General features: G+C 37.5%; 3 protein-coding genes across 6 annotated transcripts in view; 1 reads left to right on the top strand and 2 right to left on the bottom strand.

Annotated features, from left to right (window-relative positions):
- Positions 1-750: 750 nt before the first annotated feature.
- On the bottom strand, positions 751-8,572 carry tmem120b (transmembrane protein 120B). Of its 2 annotated transcripts, XR_008645213.2 has the most exons (13): positions 8,408-8,572; positions 6,263-6,381; positions 6,036-6,152; positions 5,904-5,963; positions 5,732-5,827; positions 5,559-5,648; positions 4,685-4,750; positions 4,537-4,598; positions 3,277-3,369; positions 3,116-3,180; positions 2,539-2,679; positions 2,248-2,342; positions 751-2,166 (listed from the first exon to the last, which is right to left on the bottom strand). XR_008645213.2 is itself a non-coding variant. In XM_055207760.2 (12 exons), exons 1-12 carry the CDS (start codon positions 8,555-8,557, stop codon positions 2,053-2,055), a joined length of 1,101 nt encoding a protein of 366 aa, XP_055063735.2. In that variant the 5' UTR covers positions 8,558-8,572; the 3' UTR covers positions 751-2,052. The 2 variants fall into 2 exon arrangements, 1 of the variants encoding a protein (XP_055063735.2); XM_055207760.2 differs by lacking the exon at positions 2,248-2,342 and having other exon boundaries at positions 2,611-2,679.
- Positions 8,573-8,624: 52 nt separating this feature from the next.
- On the top strand, positions 8,625-11,001 carry morn3 (MORN repeat containing 3). Its single transcript, XM_055207762.2, has 6 exons — positions 8,625-8,834; positions 9,375-9,520; positions 9,875-10,032; positions 10,106-10,265; positions 10,347-10,531; positions 10,796-11,001. Exons 2-6 carry the CDS (start codon positions 9,376-9,378, stop codon positions 10,856-10,858), a joined length of 711 nt encoding a protein of 236 aa, XP_055063737.2. The 5' UTR covers positions 8,625-8,834; position 9,375; the 3' UTR covers positions 10,859-11,001.
- A 578-nt stretch (positions 11,002-11,579) lies between these two features.
- Positions 11,580-16,327, bottom strand: part of orai1b (ORAI calcium release-activated calcium modulator 1b) — a 30,209-nt gene continuing 25,461 nt past the window's right edge. For 2 of the 3 annotated variants that reach the window (XM_073874500.1, XM_073874499.1), the window contains exon 2: positions 11,580-14,052. In XM_073874500.1, the coding sequence (XP_073730601.1) occupies positions 13,504-14,046 (543 nt within the window). In that variant the 5' untranslated portion in view covers positions 14,047-14,052 and the 3' untranslated portion in view covers positions 11,580-13,503. Of the gene's footprint in view, positions 14,053-16,172; positions 16,307-16,327 lie in introns of those variants that run through there. The other variant, XM_055207764.2, reaches the window with a different exon arrangement.

The following is a 16,327-nucleotide window of genomic DNA, read 5'->3' as shown; positions in this document are numbered from 1 at the left end:
TTTGTGTATGTATTAGAGCCGCAAAAGATTAATCGCGGTTAATCGCATACAAAATAAAAGTTTGTGTTTGCATAATATTTTTGTGTAAGTGTGTTCTGTTTAATTATTATGTATATATAAATACACACATACATGTATAAATTGAAGAATTCATTTTATTTATGCATTTTTTTATTATTATATTTATTTTATATTTTTATCTTTATATATACATGCATGTATTTAAAATATTTACATGTGTGTGTATTTATATATACAAAATATTTTTTCCACACAGTGCACACACATATATTATGCAAAAACAAACTTTTTTGTTTGCGATTAATCACGATTTATCTTGACAGCTTTAGTGAATTTTTTTATGTTCAATGTTACAATCTTCAAATTTGATACTGCCAAGAGTCTTTGCTTTTCCTGCAAAACAAACCTGGTCAAAGTACTGTGGTTAGTGCAACAACTCCTGTTTAGCAGGATGTGACTGCAGTAACGGAAGCCTCAGTTTGTTGCTGCGTGACACTACAAGACCGAAATGTCTCTTTGACTAAAATTTGTGGTAATTTACACAACATTTTACACTTGCATATGCATGCACACTTGGATATGGTGAATTATATAAATGAAAAATATTACATTTGTGTTATATCATATTGTCACTTTAAACAGTTATTGTATCAGCAACTCAATCTTATACAAGGAAAACCAGTCCTTCTGCCCTCTGCTGGTGATTGTATAAATAACACTCAGACACAGTTTGCATCATATTGATTTTATTTGCCTTGTAACAGTGGATGGTGAATTCAGATTGATTTTCTAGAAATGTTTTATTCCAGTTCGAGGCTCTTTGATTTATATTCAAGCCAAAAGTGCACATAGTGATTTCAACACAAAAACAAAAGAGACCACATAGACAAAACATACACAGTGTTAACAAATATGACGTAGGATTACTGTCCCTTTAAGTACAGCTTTTTCTTTCAAATACAGTTGGTGGAGACAATTACACTTCCAAATAATTCAGAAAACCATGATTTTGCCACTAACTAAAACCAGGTATGAACAGGCAATAACTAAGAGCATTAAGGCAGAATTTAGTTACTTCTTTCACTACTTGGCTGTGTTATATAATGTAGTAAGGTTTCGTCAATGAAGCCATAAGCAACTATAAATCCCATTTGACATCTTACAATGGACAGTAAATGTACACATTACATTTGTGAGCACAATCATACACGATTAAGAACCAGCTCACCTTATCACAGTAGATGTAATTATAACAGCATACTTAAAAAAATTATGCAAGTTATTCAGCGTTTTAACCTGATCATTTTTAATACAGCTGAATATCTACACTTTTGAATATAGGTGGAAACTACAAAGCAACAGAAATGCAAAAATGCTTTGTTCAGACCCAAATTGACTCAGAAACATTAATGGAGCTTTATTGCCATTATTTAAAATGCAAATCCATATTTTTAAGGTGTCACAACAAGTCACATGACCATGACTTGTTCCAAGATTCTGGGATTTCTCAATAATTGCAACGACAAGCCAAAACGTGCAGAAACGCACTCATCCTTTTATTAAAATACGAAGTATGCTTTAGTTTGGAGAGCAAGTCTTGGTCTGTTGCAAGTTAATGACTATCTAGCTTTATTAAAAACCGTAACACAAAAATCCTCGCAATGTATTACAACCGAACAGCTGCATTGCATAAAGTTAAAATGTGGCTTTTGTAAACATGCACGAGAGCAAAATAAAAGTGAATCGAAGTCTTCTGGTATTGAGGATTTAGTGTTTGAAACTCCGAAGGTTTTTAGTGGTTAGCGCCTCTAATAGCTGATATTGCATAAAAAACAGTAGACGAAAGGGCGATGTGACATTATCTTGAGCATCCATCGCAGCTGATGATGATGATGATGATGATGTTTCTGGGAGGTGGCAGCATTTGTCCCCCCTTTCAAAACAGCTCCTGGACGCCCAGACAAAACAGAGTTTTGTGCGTTTCGCATGAGGTCTGTGTGTTCTGCAATTGGCCCTCCAATCAGCCTCTCATCAGTTGGTTTTGACCTTGCCTTTGTTCTTCTGGATTTTATGGTGGACCACTTTCAGAGTAGTGAGAAAATTTCCAAGAAACAAGACGAGAAACGTCAAGGCCATCATGAACACCTGCAATACAAAAGAAATGGTGTCAATAAAATGTGCAAAAATCTTCATTCCTTCTTTGTCGAACTGGAAAACAAATACTACTTATCACACGGCTGATTGGTCAATCGCTGCATTCTGCAGAGAATTAATTTTTTTTTAAGATGCAATCTGTAACTTGCAGCTCTCTGTCGTCATCTCTGTTTTAAAACATAAAATAGGAAGTTACTTTGAAAGTATTTGCAAATTACTAAATATATGGGGTGAAGTAAAATGAAGTCAAGCTATCATTACCTACAAAATCTTGCAAGCTTGCAGATTTATGTGCATGCTCAATAACAGATTCCGATTTAATTTGAACCAAAACAAGTTACAGATTGCAGATTTAATGTTCACCTTGGGGTTTATTTTGTGACACTACACATGATCCATTTCTTAGTGTATAAGTCAAAAACTTTATGGCTTTACCTGCCATTCTCTGCAGTCCTCATGTGCAGACAGCTTAAAAAGTGTCACAGCATTGTACAGCTGCCAAAACTGTTAGAAGGGGAGAAAAAAATCAACTTAAAATGATTTATAGATGGGAAGATCCAGACAATTGTGAACTTCACATGAGCTACTGTCTTACTGTGGGTCCACACCAGACGCGAGTGCAACGATTTGCGTGAGTAGATCACATACAAAGTCAATGCAAAGACGTGATCAGACGCATCCTTGCGTGGGGCGATGCAAATGACGCGATATGGGGTGTAAAATTCACACCACAAAAGTTAAATCCCACAAGAAATCTTGAGCGAGTAACGCGATGCCCCATGTTTGGTGTGTACGTAGCATGAATATTTTGCCTATTAGGACATGCTACGTTTTCAAAGTGGGTCTCTTTATGAATAGCTAGGCACTGATGCAATTCCCCGGTTCATAGTAATGCCTAATTTTGATAAAAAAAAAATGAATAATAACCGCTGGTACTCACGTGGCCAAAAAATAGAAATGGAAGAATAAATGTGAGTCCTCTCCACATCCACGACTGAAAACCTTCTGCAACAGAAACAAAGATTCAAAACATTAAAGAGCTGAATTCAGTCTAATAATCATCTGCAATGTGAACAGACTCTCAAGCGTCTAAATACTTACCCACTGTAAGGTCCAGCTGGTTTCTTTCACCCAGAGCTCGTAACCGATACAAGCAACCGCTCTGATAATAATACTGAAGAAACTGCACACAACCTGCCAAAAAAACAAAAAACTGCTTAACAGGAGCCTATATAGCAATCAACTCTCATTACAATAAGAATTAAAGGGATAGTTCACTGAAAAATGAAAATGCTGTCATCATTTACTCACCTTCAAGTTGTTCCCAACCTGTATGAATTTATTTGTTCTGCTGAATACAAAAAAGATATTTTGAAAACAAATCTGGGGCACCATTAACTTCTATGGAAGTCAGTGGTGCCCCAGATCTGCTTGGCTTTAAAGATTCTTCAAAATATCTTCATTTTTATTCAGCAGAACAAATAAAGTCATACAGGTTTGGATCAGTGGCGGCTCGCTCTTCCGAGGGGCGCAAATTCAAAATATGTGTGTTGCTCGTGTTTTCAAAATGTGTGTTTGTTGCGTCATGTGAACCATGTGCATCACGTGTCTTGTCAAAATAAGTGCCTGCTGCACATGCGTCAAAACCATTTATGATAAAAAAACACTCACGTTCACAAAATACACCCAAGAAACTCCCTTAAAGGAATAGTCTACTCATTTTCAATATTAAAATGTTATTACCTTAACTAAGAATTGTTGATACATCCCTCTATCATCTGTGTGCGTGCACGTAAGCGCTGGAGCGCACTGTGATGCTTCGATAGCATTTAGCTTAGCCCCATTCATTCAATGGCACCAATCAGAGACAAAGTTAGAAGTGACCAAACACATCAACGTTCCTCCCATTTAAGACGAGCAGTTATACGAGCAAGTTTGTTATAGTTCCTCTTTTAAATCCGCTTAGAAAAGCGCTACGTTTTATTTTGTACCACCAAACTTGCTCGTATAACTACTCGTCTTAAATAGGAAAAACGTTGATGTGTTTGGTCACTTCTAACTTTCTCTCTACTCATGAGATGATGCGAGTATCTGGCGTCTCTTTTATCATAAACTCTTTAGAGGCGTTTGCAGCAGGCACTTATTTTGACAAGACACGTGATGCACACAGGTTCACCCGACTTGCAGAACACATATTTTGAAATTACGAACCACACACATGATGGGCTACATACATTGTGACGAACTTCGCATTGTGCGCCCTCGAAAAAAAAAAATCCAGCCACCACTGGTTTGGAACAACTTGAGGGCGAGTAAATGACAGCATTTTCCTTTTTTTTTCCTTAAAATAAGTCCACATACTTTGATAAATGGAGAAGGCCAAGAACTGACTTCTGAACATCTGATACATTAGACCTTCTGGCCTAGTAAGAAAAAAAGTACAAGTTAAACAACCAATACAAATAAATATTTTTCTAAAGGATTAAAATGGGAATTGTTACTTACTTACCATGTCAACATGACTCCTGATAAAAAGGTTGAGACATAATGATGTAAAACCCACCAGCCTTTGATTCTACAGGGATAGAAAAATACAATGATCAGGACCAAATATAAGAGTCTTTAAATTATATGTATATTATCTACTGCCCAAGCCAATAAAAAATATATATATATATATATATTACAGCAAAGAGACAATAGCTGCATTTCCATTAAAGACTTGCAGACTCTGCAGTATTTTCTAAACGTTGACAAAAAACAATTGCGAAATGACAGTGCTTCAATTAACGCAACACAATTGCATAACACGATGTTACATAATTTTGTTGTCTTGCGATAAGTTAATTACAAAAACCATGCCGTTGGGTGTATTCGACTTCATACGGTGCTGCGCAGACTAACATGCGGATGACATCAGTTCTTGTGACACTGCATGGAAAAGAAGTTGAACACGCCGCTTCCGTCTTGTCCTCCAACCAAACATATGCCATATTTAAATTAAAGAATGACCCATGGGACTTTTACCTACATCAGGTGACCTTTAAATGTTTCCATTGCAGTTTTGCAATTTTTTTTTCAAATTGCATAAAAACTTTTTTGCAATATATGGGAGTTTATTGCCGTGTTTTCATTTAGCGCAATTTCAATTTGCACAATTTGAAAAATAATGGAAATGCAGTTAGTGACTAACTAAACATATAATAAAATACTTAAAAGCAGGAAATGCAACTCAACTTCAGAAAACTGTTAGCCACACTATTTTAATTACCGCAAAATGATAAAATATCAGTGAAATATTCAAGTTTAGCAATTGAAAATGTATGTAACTGTGCACTGTGAAATAAAGCATCTGTTAAATGCATAAATGTAAATAAACTTACCGTGAGCCGTTGCTCATCAAGATACTTTCCCTTATTGTCAATGTGCAATAGTACCAAACCAATAAAAAGTTTAAAATCTCATCGAAAACCCTGTGAAGAAATATTACAGGTCCATATTACAGTCAAAATCCATATGAAGGTTAATTCTTGACATAACATATCTCCACACTTACCGATAGTTGAGAAAGAAAAGACATGTGACGGCACCGAACAATAGTATTATAGTCATATAAAGTTTGAACTTTTCATATTCATCTTTGTACGCAAACCTGTTTCAAAAACAAAGTCAGTACAATTATATTAGTAAAGCTTCGTGGCCGTGTAAATGACCGACTTCACACTTACTTGGCTTGGTTGCTGAGCAGTGTAACGTTCACATTTCCCAGGACTAAATTTAAATATAACCTGTAAAGAAATGAGAACTCTCTTAATACAGGAAATTTCTCAAAATACACAATGAGAAGTATCAAAACTGACCCATTTTTCTTTGGCAAATAGGCCTCCATGTCAAAAAAGACATTTTGCCTCTCTTTAATTCGCACTTGTAGGTCATTTAAATCTTCAGATTCTTTGTCGCTGTGCGAACTTGCACACCTGCACAAAGGAGAAAGAGGAAATAGATGCATCAGATCGTTGTGAACGTGCACAAAACAATGAAGATGAACAACAAAGATTTTGGATAACATGAAAAATGTGGCACATACTTATGCAGACTTTGCTTGAGTTCTTTAAGGCCCTTTCTCTGTTTGCCGATGGCACTGTTGCATAACGCCTGGAGGTTTGTCAGTTCCTCTAGCTTCTGTCTGTAGACTTTGTGTGTTTCCTATAGGAAAAAGTCGACATGAATGTAAAGAAATCTGTTTTTAAATATACATGTGTATATCTTTTATAAGAAATGTAAAAATTTGCTCCACCTCTTCAACCAAGCCCTGGTATTTTTATACACCTGTTATTTTAAAACTGCATCCGTCATCCTAACAATTCAAATATGACAAAATCTTGTCCCTCCCTGCATTCTGTCTCTCTTGAATAGCCTGTCTGGCTATTTTTACTTGAATGAAATTAGTTTAAAATCCCATTTCATGCAGTATGATCTGTGAAACCACTATATACAGCTAAAATCTGACTTTTTTCAGGTTTAAATGCTATAATTGGGCTCCCAGTGCTTCCATCAACCTGGAAAATGTGATAAAGATCAACCCAGTTTTGGTAAACCATTCTCTGCAAGCATGTCAAAAAAATACGTAATTGAAATGTGGCTCCCCTTGTGATGTCATAAGGGGATCTTATTATAACAATACCGACCCTTAATCTGCACTATCCAGCCACGGCACTGCCATTTCGTGCAGAGAGGATTTTGAGCTTCATATACGTACTTAAAGGACACCAAAGATTTATTTTACATCTTTAAAAAAAAAGTCAGGGGTCCCACACCTTAGTTAACTTTAAATTCAAGAGCCTTTAAAAGACTTTCCAGGTTCAATACCCTCAACTTCAAGGACTAAATGTGGGGACACAATTCAAGTGAGAGCAAGGTTACATCGTGCTACCTTTTAAGATACATTGTTACAGTTCCCTTTCGAGGGAACTCGCGCTGCGTCACTGCGGTGACACTTTGGGGACGCCTCCAGGGCTAAGTGCGTCTGAATGCTTATATCAAATTCAACCAATGGTGAGGTTTAACGACAAAGACAGGGTGACACGGGACCAGGAAGTATATCGCTATCTGAAATATTGCCAAAGACGGTGTTACAGGGACGCAGGAAGTACGGCAAGGGAGACGCAGCGTCTCGTTCCCTTCTCAGGGAATAACAGTTACATGTAACCCGAGACGTTTTCATGTGTTAAAGCATTTTGGTATCAAGATTCGCATACAGAAGATATAAGCATTTAAAGTGAACAGTTTAGCACGTGTGCTTAAAAAGTCTAGAATTTTTATGATATTATCCAACACTACACAGCGGATAATATGGATTTTTTTCCAGAAAACTTCCACTTTCAATGACCTGTATCTATGCATGTATGTATATTTTCAAAAACTTCCCAGGTCCTTGAATTTTTACCCCACTTTCAAGGATTTCAAGAACCCGTGGGAACCCTGCCCATATGTCCGCTTTCAAGAGCACACACTCCTCACGTCGGCTTTGGGTTAGGGTGGGCATATACTTTAAAGGGGCGCATACCAACTTTGGCAAGGGCATTTTAAGCATGATGTGAACCATTAGGGTTATTTTAAGAGTGGGTCTATAATATACCAATCATCCCTAATAATTTGCAAGGCAGGTATAAAGTTGCTGTAAGAATACCATGATGCAATGATGGTAATGCTGTTATAGTGCTTTTAAACTAAATAACAGCATATTCATGAACCATAACATTTACATGGTACTTCATCCCAAAATATATAGTATTGCAATGGTGCCTGAAAATGTGTAGTAGCACTGTGCTACTTGTATAGATGAATAAATTCTTTAAGCTTTATCATTAATCTGCCCCTGATCGATTACACGAGTGCATTTTTAACAGTTGAGCAATAACTCCTCTCTAGTTAACATCTAACCTGGTTTATTTAGTAAAACTCTTGAATCATTATCTGATGTGCTCAAGGAACACACCAAAACCACACGTACATATTCATATCTCAATCACATAAGCTACACAAATACTATTTTCAAATGTAATTTAAAGCACTGTTGCTGACTGAAATGTACACATGTACAGCAACAAGAAAAGGAGGCTATAGCCTGTTAGCTACATCATAAACAAACCCTTTACGATTTATAACTAAGACGTGGTTAATCGTTTGGCTATCGGAAGACGCAAACAACACACATTCGTTCAGTTCAAACCTGTAATTGTTCATATTCTTGCTCTATTTCTTTCCATTCACTTTGACATCTCTCCAGTGACATTGTACTCGTCTGCGTTCTCGTTGCTCTGCCGCACACTACCGCTAATGGGCGCTGCAGGTATTTATACCACCTCCTCTTGTTCGCCATCCGCCAATCAGAATCGAGTATGAGAATCCGTGAACAACATCGCCACGTAGCGAGAGGGAGCGCCTGCAGGCGTTAATATGATTGGTCGAGGGTGGTTGCGCGGTTACCATATACACGAACACTCATGAGAGGACTGAAGAGGAATGTTAGATGTATATTTTAAATGTTAAAATATTAACGTGTGGGTAGTTTTGTTCCTCTCACACGTCTGGTAAGTTTAAAGTTTAGTGGTCTGGACAGTGGAGCTGGTCATAAATCTAAGCACATATGGGATCAGGTAATACTATGGTATTTATTGATTATTTATCTATTATAAGTTATCTCTGAAAAGATGGCTATCGTATATTTTTGTATTGTCATAATTAAATCTTGTTTAGAAAAAAATAAGTGTAAGGTAAAAAGTTGGACTTGTTTGTCTTCATGCGGCGCTGCAATAACCGACAAGCGGATGACGTCACAGTTCCGCGAGAGTGATTTGAAAGCAGACTCCTTCGTATGATTCCTCGAATCGCTCTCGCGGTAGTTTGACGTCATTCTCATGTCGGGTCTTGTGGCGCCGCATAAAGGCCTAATGCCATTGCAAATTAAAAGTGGAAGGGGCCCCGCCCAGCCGCCTTGTCAACACAGAAAAAGTTGCACTTTAGTCAGTCATAAATATCATGTTGTGATATTCAATGCTAAAAATCAAATTCAATAACTCCGCCTCATGTACTAACATATTAATAGCATGCTACTTTTTGATTAAAAAAATCCCAAAGGTGTATTGTAGCTTTCTTTATGGTGTGCATTATGTAATAATATTCTCTTTAATTTGCAGCATGCCTTTTTTAAAGAAACCCCGGACTACTGAACCACTTGTAAAGCAATGGGACAAAAAAGCCCAAAAATCTGGACTGCTCCACACAGTCTATTCAGCCAATGGAGATCGGTACAGAGGCGAGTGGTTGGACAATAAGAAACATGGTAAACTATAAGATTTGAATACTTATAAGACCCTGAATGATTACAAAATGTATGTATAGAAACCATCATGAATTGCTTTGTATAAAAGCATCTGCCAAATGCATTAACGTGAAAACTTTGCAGGCCTTGCGGTTCACACTGGTAGACGATGTATTTTAAGAAGCCTCGAGATAAATATTGCTTCCCCCTGGGAGTTTTAGTGCACATGCCTTTATTTAATTGACTTTGTTATTTAGATCTTTACGGTGGTGTGAATTACACTTTAGTGTGCTCTCAAGCACAGACTTGGCAGAATAAGAGTTCGGTTTCATCCATTAAAGAAATGTTCCTGAGTATAGCTTTTACTCTGATAAGGAAATGGAATGCAAGTTTGGAAGAAAACAGGAATAATCTATGATGGGGAGTGGAGTTGTGGAAAGCGCCATGGGTACGGACTGCTCACCAAGTTTCACCCTGAGCAAAAAGAGTATGTGAGGGTGTATGCAGGTGGCTGGCAAAATGACAAGAAAGAGGTACGTCTGAAAGAGTTCTGGTAAGATATAGGCCATATTTAGGCTTTCTAAATGTAATATTGTTCATTCAAAGGGTGTTGGGACGTATTTCTACAGTCCATTGGCTTTCTATGAAGGCCATTGGAGTAAAGATCAGAGAGCTGGATGGGGAAGAATGCAGTATGAAAATGGGGAAGTCTATGAAGGCGAATGGCTGAAGGATAAGCATGATGGACAGGGTGTACTGCTTCTTGGTATTAAACACTTTCATGCAATGGGCTCAAATTTGACTTAGATTCAATTTAAAACATGGATTTTTACCTTTCTTGATGAAGCAAATGGAAACCGTTACGAGGGCGCGTGGCGGGATGGAAAGAAGAATGGCCATGGCAAGTTCTTCTATCTGGATAGAGGTCAGCTGTACGAAGGCCTTTGGGTCGACGGCGTTGCAAAATCTGGAACATTGTCTGATTTTGGAAGAGAAGCAGCACTTAGTCCAACTATGTATCCGATTCCCAAGGTAAATGCTATTGCATTGATGCAGGATGTCTGTAGGTAACTTGCATGCTTGTTTGCATGAGCTGATTTACATATTTACAGTACTACAAAATGCAAATATGACCTCATTGGTTTTGACTATTGTAAAAGCGAGCGGCACACATATTTTTCAGTTGTTCAGCAATGTCTCTAGATGGTGTAGTGTAGTCTTTTTAATAGATTGCTTGCTATATAGTGCAAATGCTGGAGCACTTTGTGGATAAGTTTTTTTTTACATCTCTCTAAGGTTTGCTTAATAGATGCAGAGTCTGTACTGATGGAGGCACAATCATATTTCACTGAGGATTAAGGAAAATCAACAACGGGCAGTTTTCCATAAGCTGTATGGCTGCTAGACAGTACAGTATGTACCAGGACAGTATTCTGTTTCCTGAACTGAAAATCTTGATGTTTATTACCCTTTCCATTTATATTAAAAACCTCTTACACAAATAGCTGTTTGTTCATATGCATCAATTACAATTAAGGAGCTTGGATGCAAAAGCCGCTAAATGCCACTTCCGTCAAAAATGAGATAATGATATTAACCGAACGCGCGTATTATATGTTCATCAAATACTACAAATCTGCTTAAAGGGATAGTTCCCCAAAAATGAAAATTCTATCATTTTCTCATTCTCATGTTTGTTTTAAAACTGTATGAATTTCTTTTTTTTCTGATGAACACAAAAGAAGATATTTTGATAAATGAATTAATTCCATTATATTTGTTTTTCCTACTATGGAAGTCAATGCTTACAATCAGCTGTGTGCTTACCATGATTTATCTTCTTTTGTGTTCATCAGAAAAAAGAAACTCATACAGATTCAGAACACGAGGATGGGACAATGAAAGAACCTTCATCCTTGGGTGAACTATCCCTTCAATCCCGGGCTCAGGCCATTTATACCAATGGCAGAATTCATTAAGGGTCTAACAAAAAAAGATGTCAGACACACTCAGAAGGTTTTGCATCTGAGCTCTTCAATTACAATTTCACTTTCACAATACAAAGATAAACAAAATGGTGTATATGTTGGAGTATGGTTGAAGTTTATTTAAGACTTTGCTCAAAATATATTTAATGGAGACCAATAAAATCCCAGGACATGATGTGCACTTACAACAAGTGTGTCAGAATTCACCAAGATTTCAAACATAAGTATTTCACATTAGAAAAATTTCATTGAACTGTAATTGGCAACACGGTCATTAAAAGGCAATGTTGCCAATCACTTCTTGTAGCATCTTATGCTAAACACTTTCCCAATGCAATTATACATATTGCCAATGCTGAAAACACTAAGTGCTTGTGTTCAAATCTTAAAATGAATAAAGATCCCTTTAATAAGACATTCAAATGGTACTGAAAAGGTTAAACAAACATGATACTATTGTATAAAGTGCCTTCATTTCTATCAGTTTAAGGGGGTTATGAAAAAGATCTAAGGGAGTGATATTAAGACCAAGATTTCAGGTATGAATTAGCCATTATACAGCAAAGCCCTAATCCAAAACACCTGCCGTAAAAAATGTTTTGGTCAGACAGTAATGAAAGTGTCCCCTGTACATTCACAAAATGTATATTAAGTTCTCGTCAGTGTTAAAAAAAATATTAGCAGTAGTCTTGTAAGATCTTTGGGGTTTACCCAAAACTGTGTTTTTGTAAACATCTTATCTATCGTAATATGCAGAGACAACTATAAGCATTATTGTGTGATACTGCAATGCTGGTTCAACTAGTGGTATGTTTTGGAGGAAACTTTTTTGCAAACTTATCTGGTGATATCCAGTGGTACAAAAATGACATGCTGCACTGTTAAGACTGTAGCTTGCCTAAAAACAAAGTTGGCACAGCTGACATACTGAAAATAAAAGACTTTCTGTGGTGTAAAAAGAAGGAATTAAATAAAAATGACTACTATAACAATAAAATACTATGCAGTGCATGCTTTCATAGTTCAATCTAAGCTCAAATAAATGTGGAGCTCAGATGAAAGAGCCGCTAAATGCCACCTTTGTCAAAAATGAAATCATGATATTAACCGAACGCTCTCAGCAGGTGTTATATATTCATTAAATACGTTTGCTTCAAATTTGCTTAATCCCAGACCCAGGGTTCCCACACCTTGGTTAACTTCAAATTCAAGGACCTTTCAAGGACTTTCCAGGTCCAATACCCTCAAATTCAAGGAATAAATTTGACACATTTCAAGTGAGAGCAAGGTTACATCGCGTTACCTTTTAAGGTACATTGTTACAGTTCCCTTTTGAGGGAACTCGCGCTGCGTCACTGCGGTGACACTTTGGGGACGCCTCCAGGGTTAAGTGCGTCTGAATGTGTATCGCTATCTGAAATATTGCCAAAGACGGCGTTACAGGGACGCAGGAAGTATGGAAAGGGAGACGCAGCGTCTCGATCCCTTCTCAGGGAACAAGTTACATACTATGCAAAAAAGCATTTACATATGATATAAGCATTTAAAATGAAACGGTTTAGCACATGTGCGTAAAAAGTCTAGAATTTTTATGATATTATCCTACACTACACAGGGAATAATATGTTTTTTTTTTTCAGAAAACGTCTTGCATAAAATAGATTCAAGCACTTTCAATGACCTGTATCTATGCATATATGTATATTTTCAAAAACTTCCCAGGGCCTTGATTTCCCCCCCAGATTCACAAACTTTCAAGGATTTCAAGGACCCGTGGGAACCCTGCAGGCCTCAGGTCAGAAATACCGGTTTGTTGACAGAATCCATTAAGAGTCTGATAAAAAAAAAGCTCACAAGAAAACATGTCAAGACACATTTAGAGGGTTTTGCATCTGAGCTCTTCAAAACAGTTTCCACATATAAATCTAGACACTTTGGAGTCAACATGCAACAAATAGATCAATATCTTGTTTAAAAACTTTACATATGAACCGTTGCTCTTTCCCAAACTCAAAGTTAAGGGTAAAGGGAACTGGGAGATTGTAAGGTAGATGCATCTCCTCTATGGTCCAGCTCATTTTGCAAGTCCTCCAGCTCCTCCAACTCTCGAAACTGCCTGTCAGTTTTGTGGCTGACCAGCGAGCGGTAGAAATGCACAGCGAAAACGATAAAAATCAATCCGAAAGGCACCATGATGGAGGTAGACGTGATCGCGGCAGCCACCCCGGCAGAGATGGTATCATTTTTCTGGTTTTTCGGCTTAATGGGCAAAAACTTGACCCAGCACAACAAGACCACTTCGGCCAGGAAAAGCAACGTTCCAATGACGGTAGAAAAAGCCCAGGCCAGCTCGATGTGCCGATGCATTCTCTCGTGAGGCGATTCCATCACCGAGTTGAGGTTGTGCACGTTGCTGACCGCTTCGATGTTGGGTAGGATGCAGGTGCTCACCATGAGGGCAAACAGGTGGACGGCCACCAGCACAGTGGTGCAGGCGCTGAAAGAAATAAGCAGTCCTGGTGGATAGTCGTGATTGGTGTCAAGCTGTACTTCTACCATGGCTACCTGTTAAACAAGAAGCAGCAAAGGTAAAGCAAAATCTGTTTGTGTCACTTTGATGCACATCTAGTGCAAAATAATCTATCAAATTAGTTACAAAAACCAGTACAAAGCTACAAGCCTTCGCTTATATTATAATTATGAGAAATGACCAGCGGGCTCCTGTATAGTTCAGTGGTAGAGCATTGCATGAGCAGTGCAAAAGGTTGTGGGTTCAAACCCAGGTGATTTAAAAAAGTATACCTAGTAGTAATGCAGCATTGTAAGTCGCTTTGGATAAAAGCATCTGCCAAATGCAATGTAAATGTAAAAGGTAGTTCACAGAATAATGAACCTGCTGTTAATTTACTCTCCTTTGGGCCATCCAAGACGACGTGCAAGACAAAATGTTTCCCCGTGGCTCAGATACCAGCACATATGCTATATATACCTTAATATATCTCTAGGAGCCACAAGGATTTATTTTGTGACGGCGGTATCTGCTTTTCGACTCTTAAAGCGATGGCACGGTTTCAGTTTAAAACAATCTTTGCTCTTCTACTGAAGATAAAACTCCTACATATGGATGGCCTGAAGTTGAGTAAATAAGAGCACATTTCATTATTCTTGAACTATGCTTTAAAACATAAGTCAACCAAAGAGTGAATAACATTAAATTAGTAAAAAACTAATTCTTAAAGGGGACATTTCACGACTTTTTAATATGTCAAATAAATCTTTGGTGTTCCCAGAGTACGTATATGAAGTTCTAGCTCAGAATACCATACAGATAATTTATTATAACATGTTAAAATTGCCACTTTGTTGTATGTGTTAGCAAAAATGTGCCGTTTTTGGGTGTGTCCTTTAAAATGTAAATGAGCTGAACGCTGCACTAAATGGCAGTGCCGTGGTTGGTCAGTGCAGATTAATGGGCGGTATTATCCCCTTATGACATCACAAGGGAAGTATAGCACTTAAAAAAAGTCTGATTTTCATGATATGGCGCCTTTAAAAGATACAAAGTAGTGGTTTTGTTGTAAATATCTACCCACGGTTTCTCTTAAACATACACTGGCTGGCACAACTAACTGTACATACTAGATCTAACACTGTAACATAAAAATACTAAGATTAAAGCATTAACTGTTGCTCTCCCAAACACAAAATTTTTAAAATAGTTCATACAAAAATGAAAATACTGTCATTATTTACTCACCCTCAAGTTGTTACAAACCTCTAAAAATGTCTTTGTTTTGCTGAACACAAAAGAAGATATTTCTAATCAAGCAACAACAGAAGCACCATTGACTTCCATAGTAGGAAAGAAAAATACTATAGAAGGCAATGGTACCCGAAAAAGTTTTGGTAACAAACATTTCTCAAAATATCTTTGGATTCAGCAGAGCAAAGAAATGTATACTATAGGTTGTAACAAAACGAGGATGAGTAAATGATGACAAACTTTTTGGGTGAACTATCCCTTTAAGAGTAAATAGCAGAACTTGGAGATTTAAAGGGGTATCTCCAAAGTAAAGCTTCAAGATATAGCGAAATGATCGACACATTGCAAACTTGCATATCGCTATGGTTTGCACTAACTGAATACTACAAATAGTTATGCAAATCAAAGCTTTAGGTTGATGCAGATAGCATAGCAAGACAATGTCACTGTTGCTTTCATTTCCCAGAAAGAATGTGAAACATGTGTCAGTTATGTATAATTGGTTTTCCTCACAATTAAATTTGGTTGCCCAAACTTCAAGCATTATCATATTTTTCTCACTATCGTTCAGCCCTACTAAAGAGTATGCTTACTTTAAAGTATACTGTGTAGAGCAGCAAAGTAATGCAGAAGATGTTTGATACATCCGGTTGACATCCGGTCTTTTATAACCCCTCATTCGTTTATACATCAAGTACAAGCAAAACAACTGCGGATGTCAGTTTTATGCGATTGTGCACTTGAATGACTTCCCAGTTCAATCCATTACTATGCAAACCAAACTAAAATCCATCAAGCCACCCAGCGTTGTTTTGCACATGCACGCGCATTCTTTTTAACATTAAGATTACACTCCAAACGCGACCTGTTGGACATCAACCCGAGTAAATAGCACACACAACAGCTGTAAGTTGGAACTCACCATTGCGAAACCTGATAAAAGAGCCGACGTGCGACTGGAGGCTTTGAGTTTCGCTCGGCTCAGATAAAGCTTTCTCCACGACAGAGCCTGTAACGAGTGCTCGTTTCGACTCATGATTCTCCGACGAATGTTTATGAAAAGCTAACCGAGTGATA

This window comes from Misgurnus anguillicaudatus, chromosome 12 (assembly GCF_027580225.2).
Source record: "Misgurnus anguillicaudatus chromosome 12, ASM2758022v2, whole genome shotgun sequence".
Classification (NCBI taxonomy): domain Eukaryota; kingdom Metazoa; phylum Chordata; class Actinopteri; order Cypriniformes; family Cobitidae; genus Misgurnus; species Misgurnus anguillicaudatus.
Note: the sequence above shows the minus strand (reverse complement) of the source record. Positions and strands in the feature narration are given on the sequence as shown.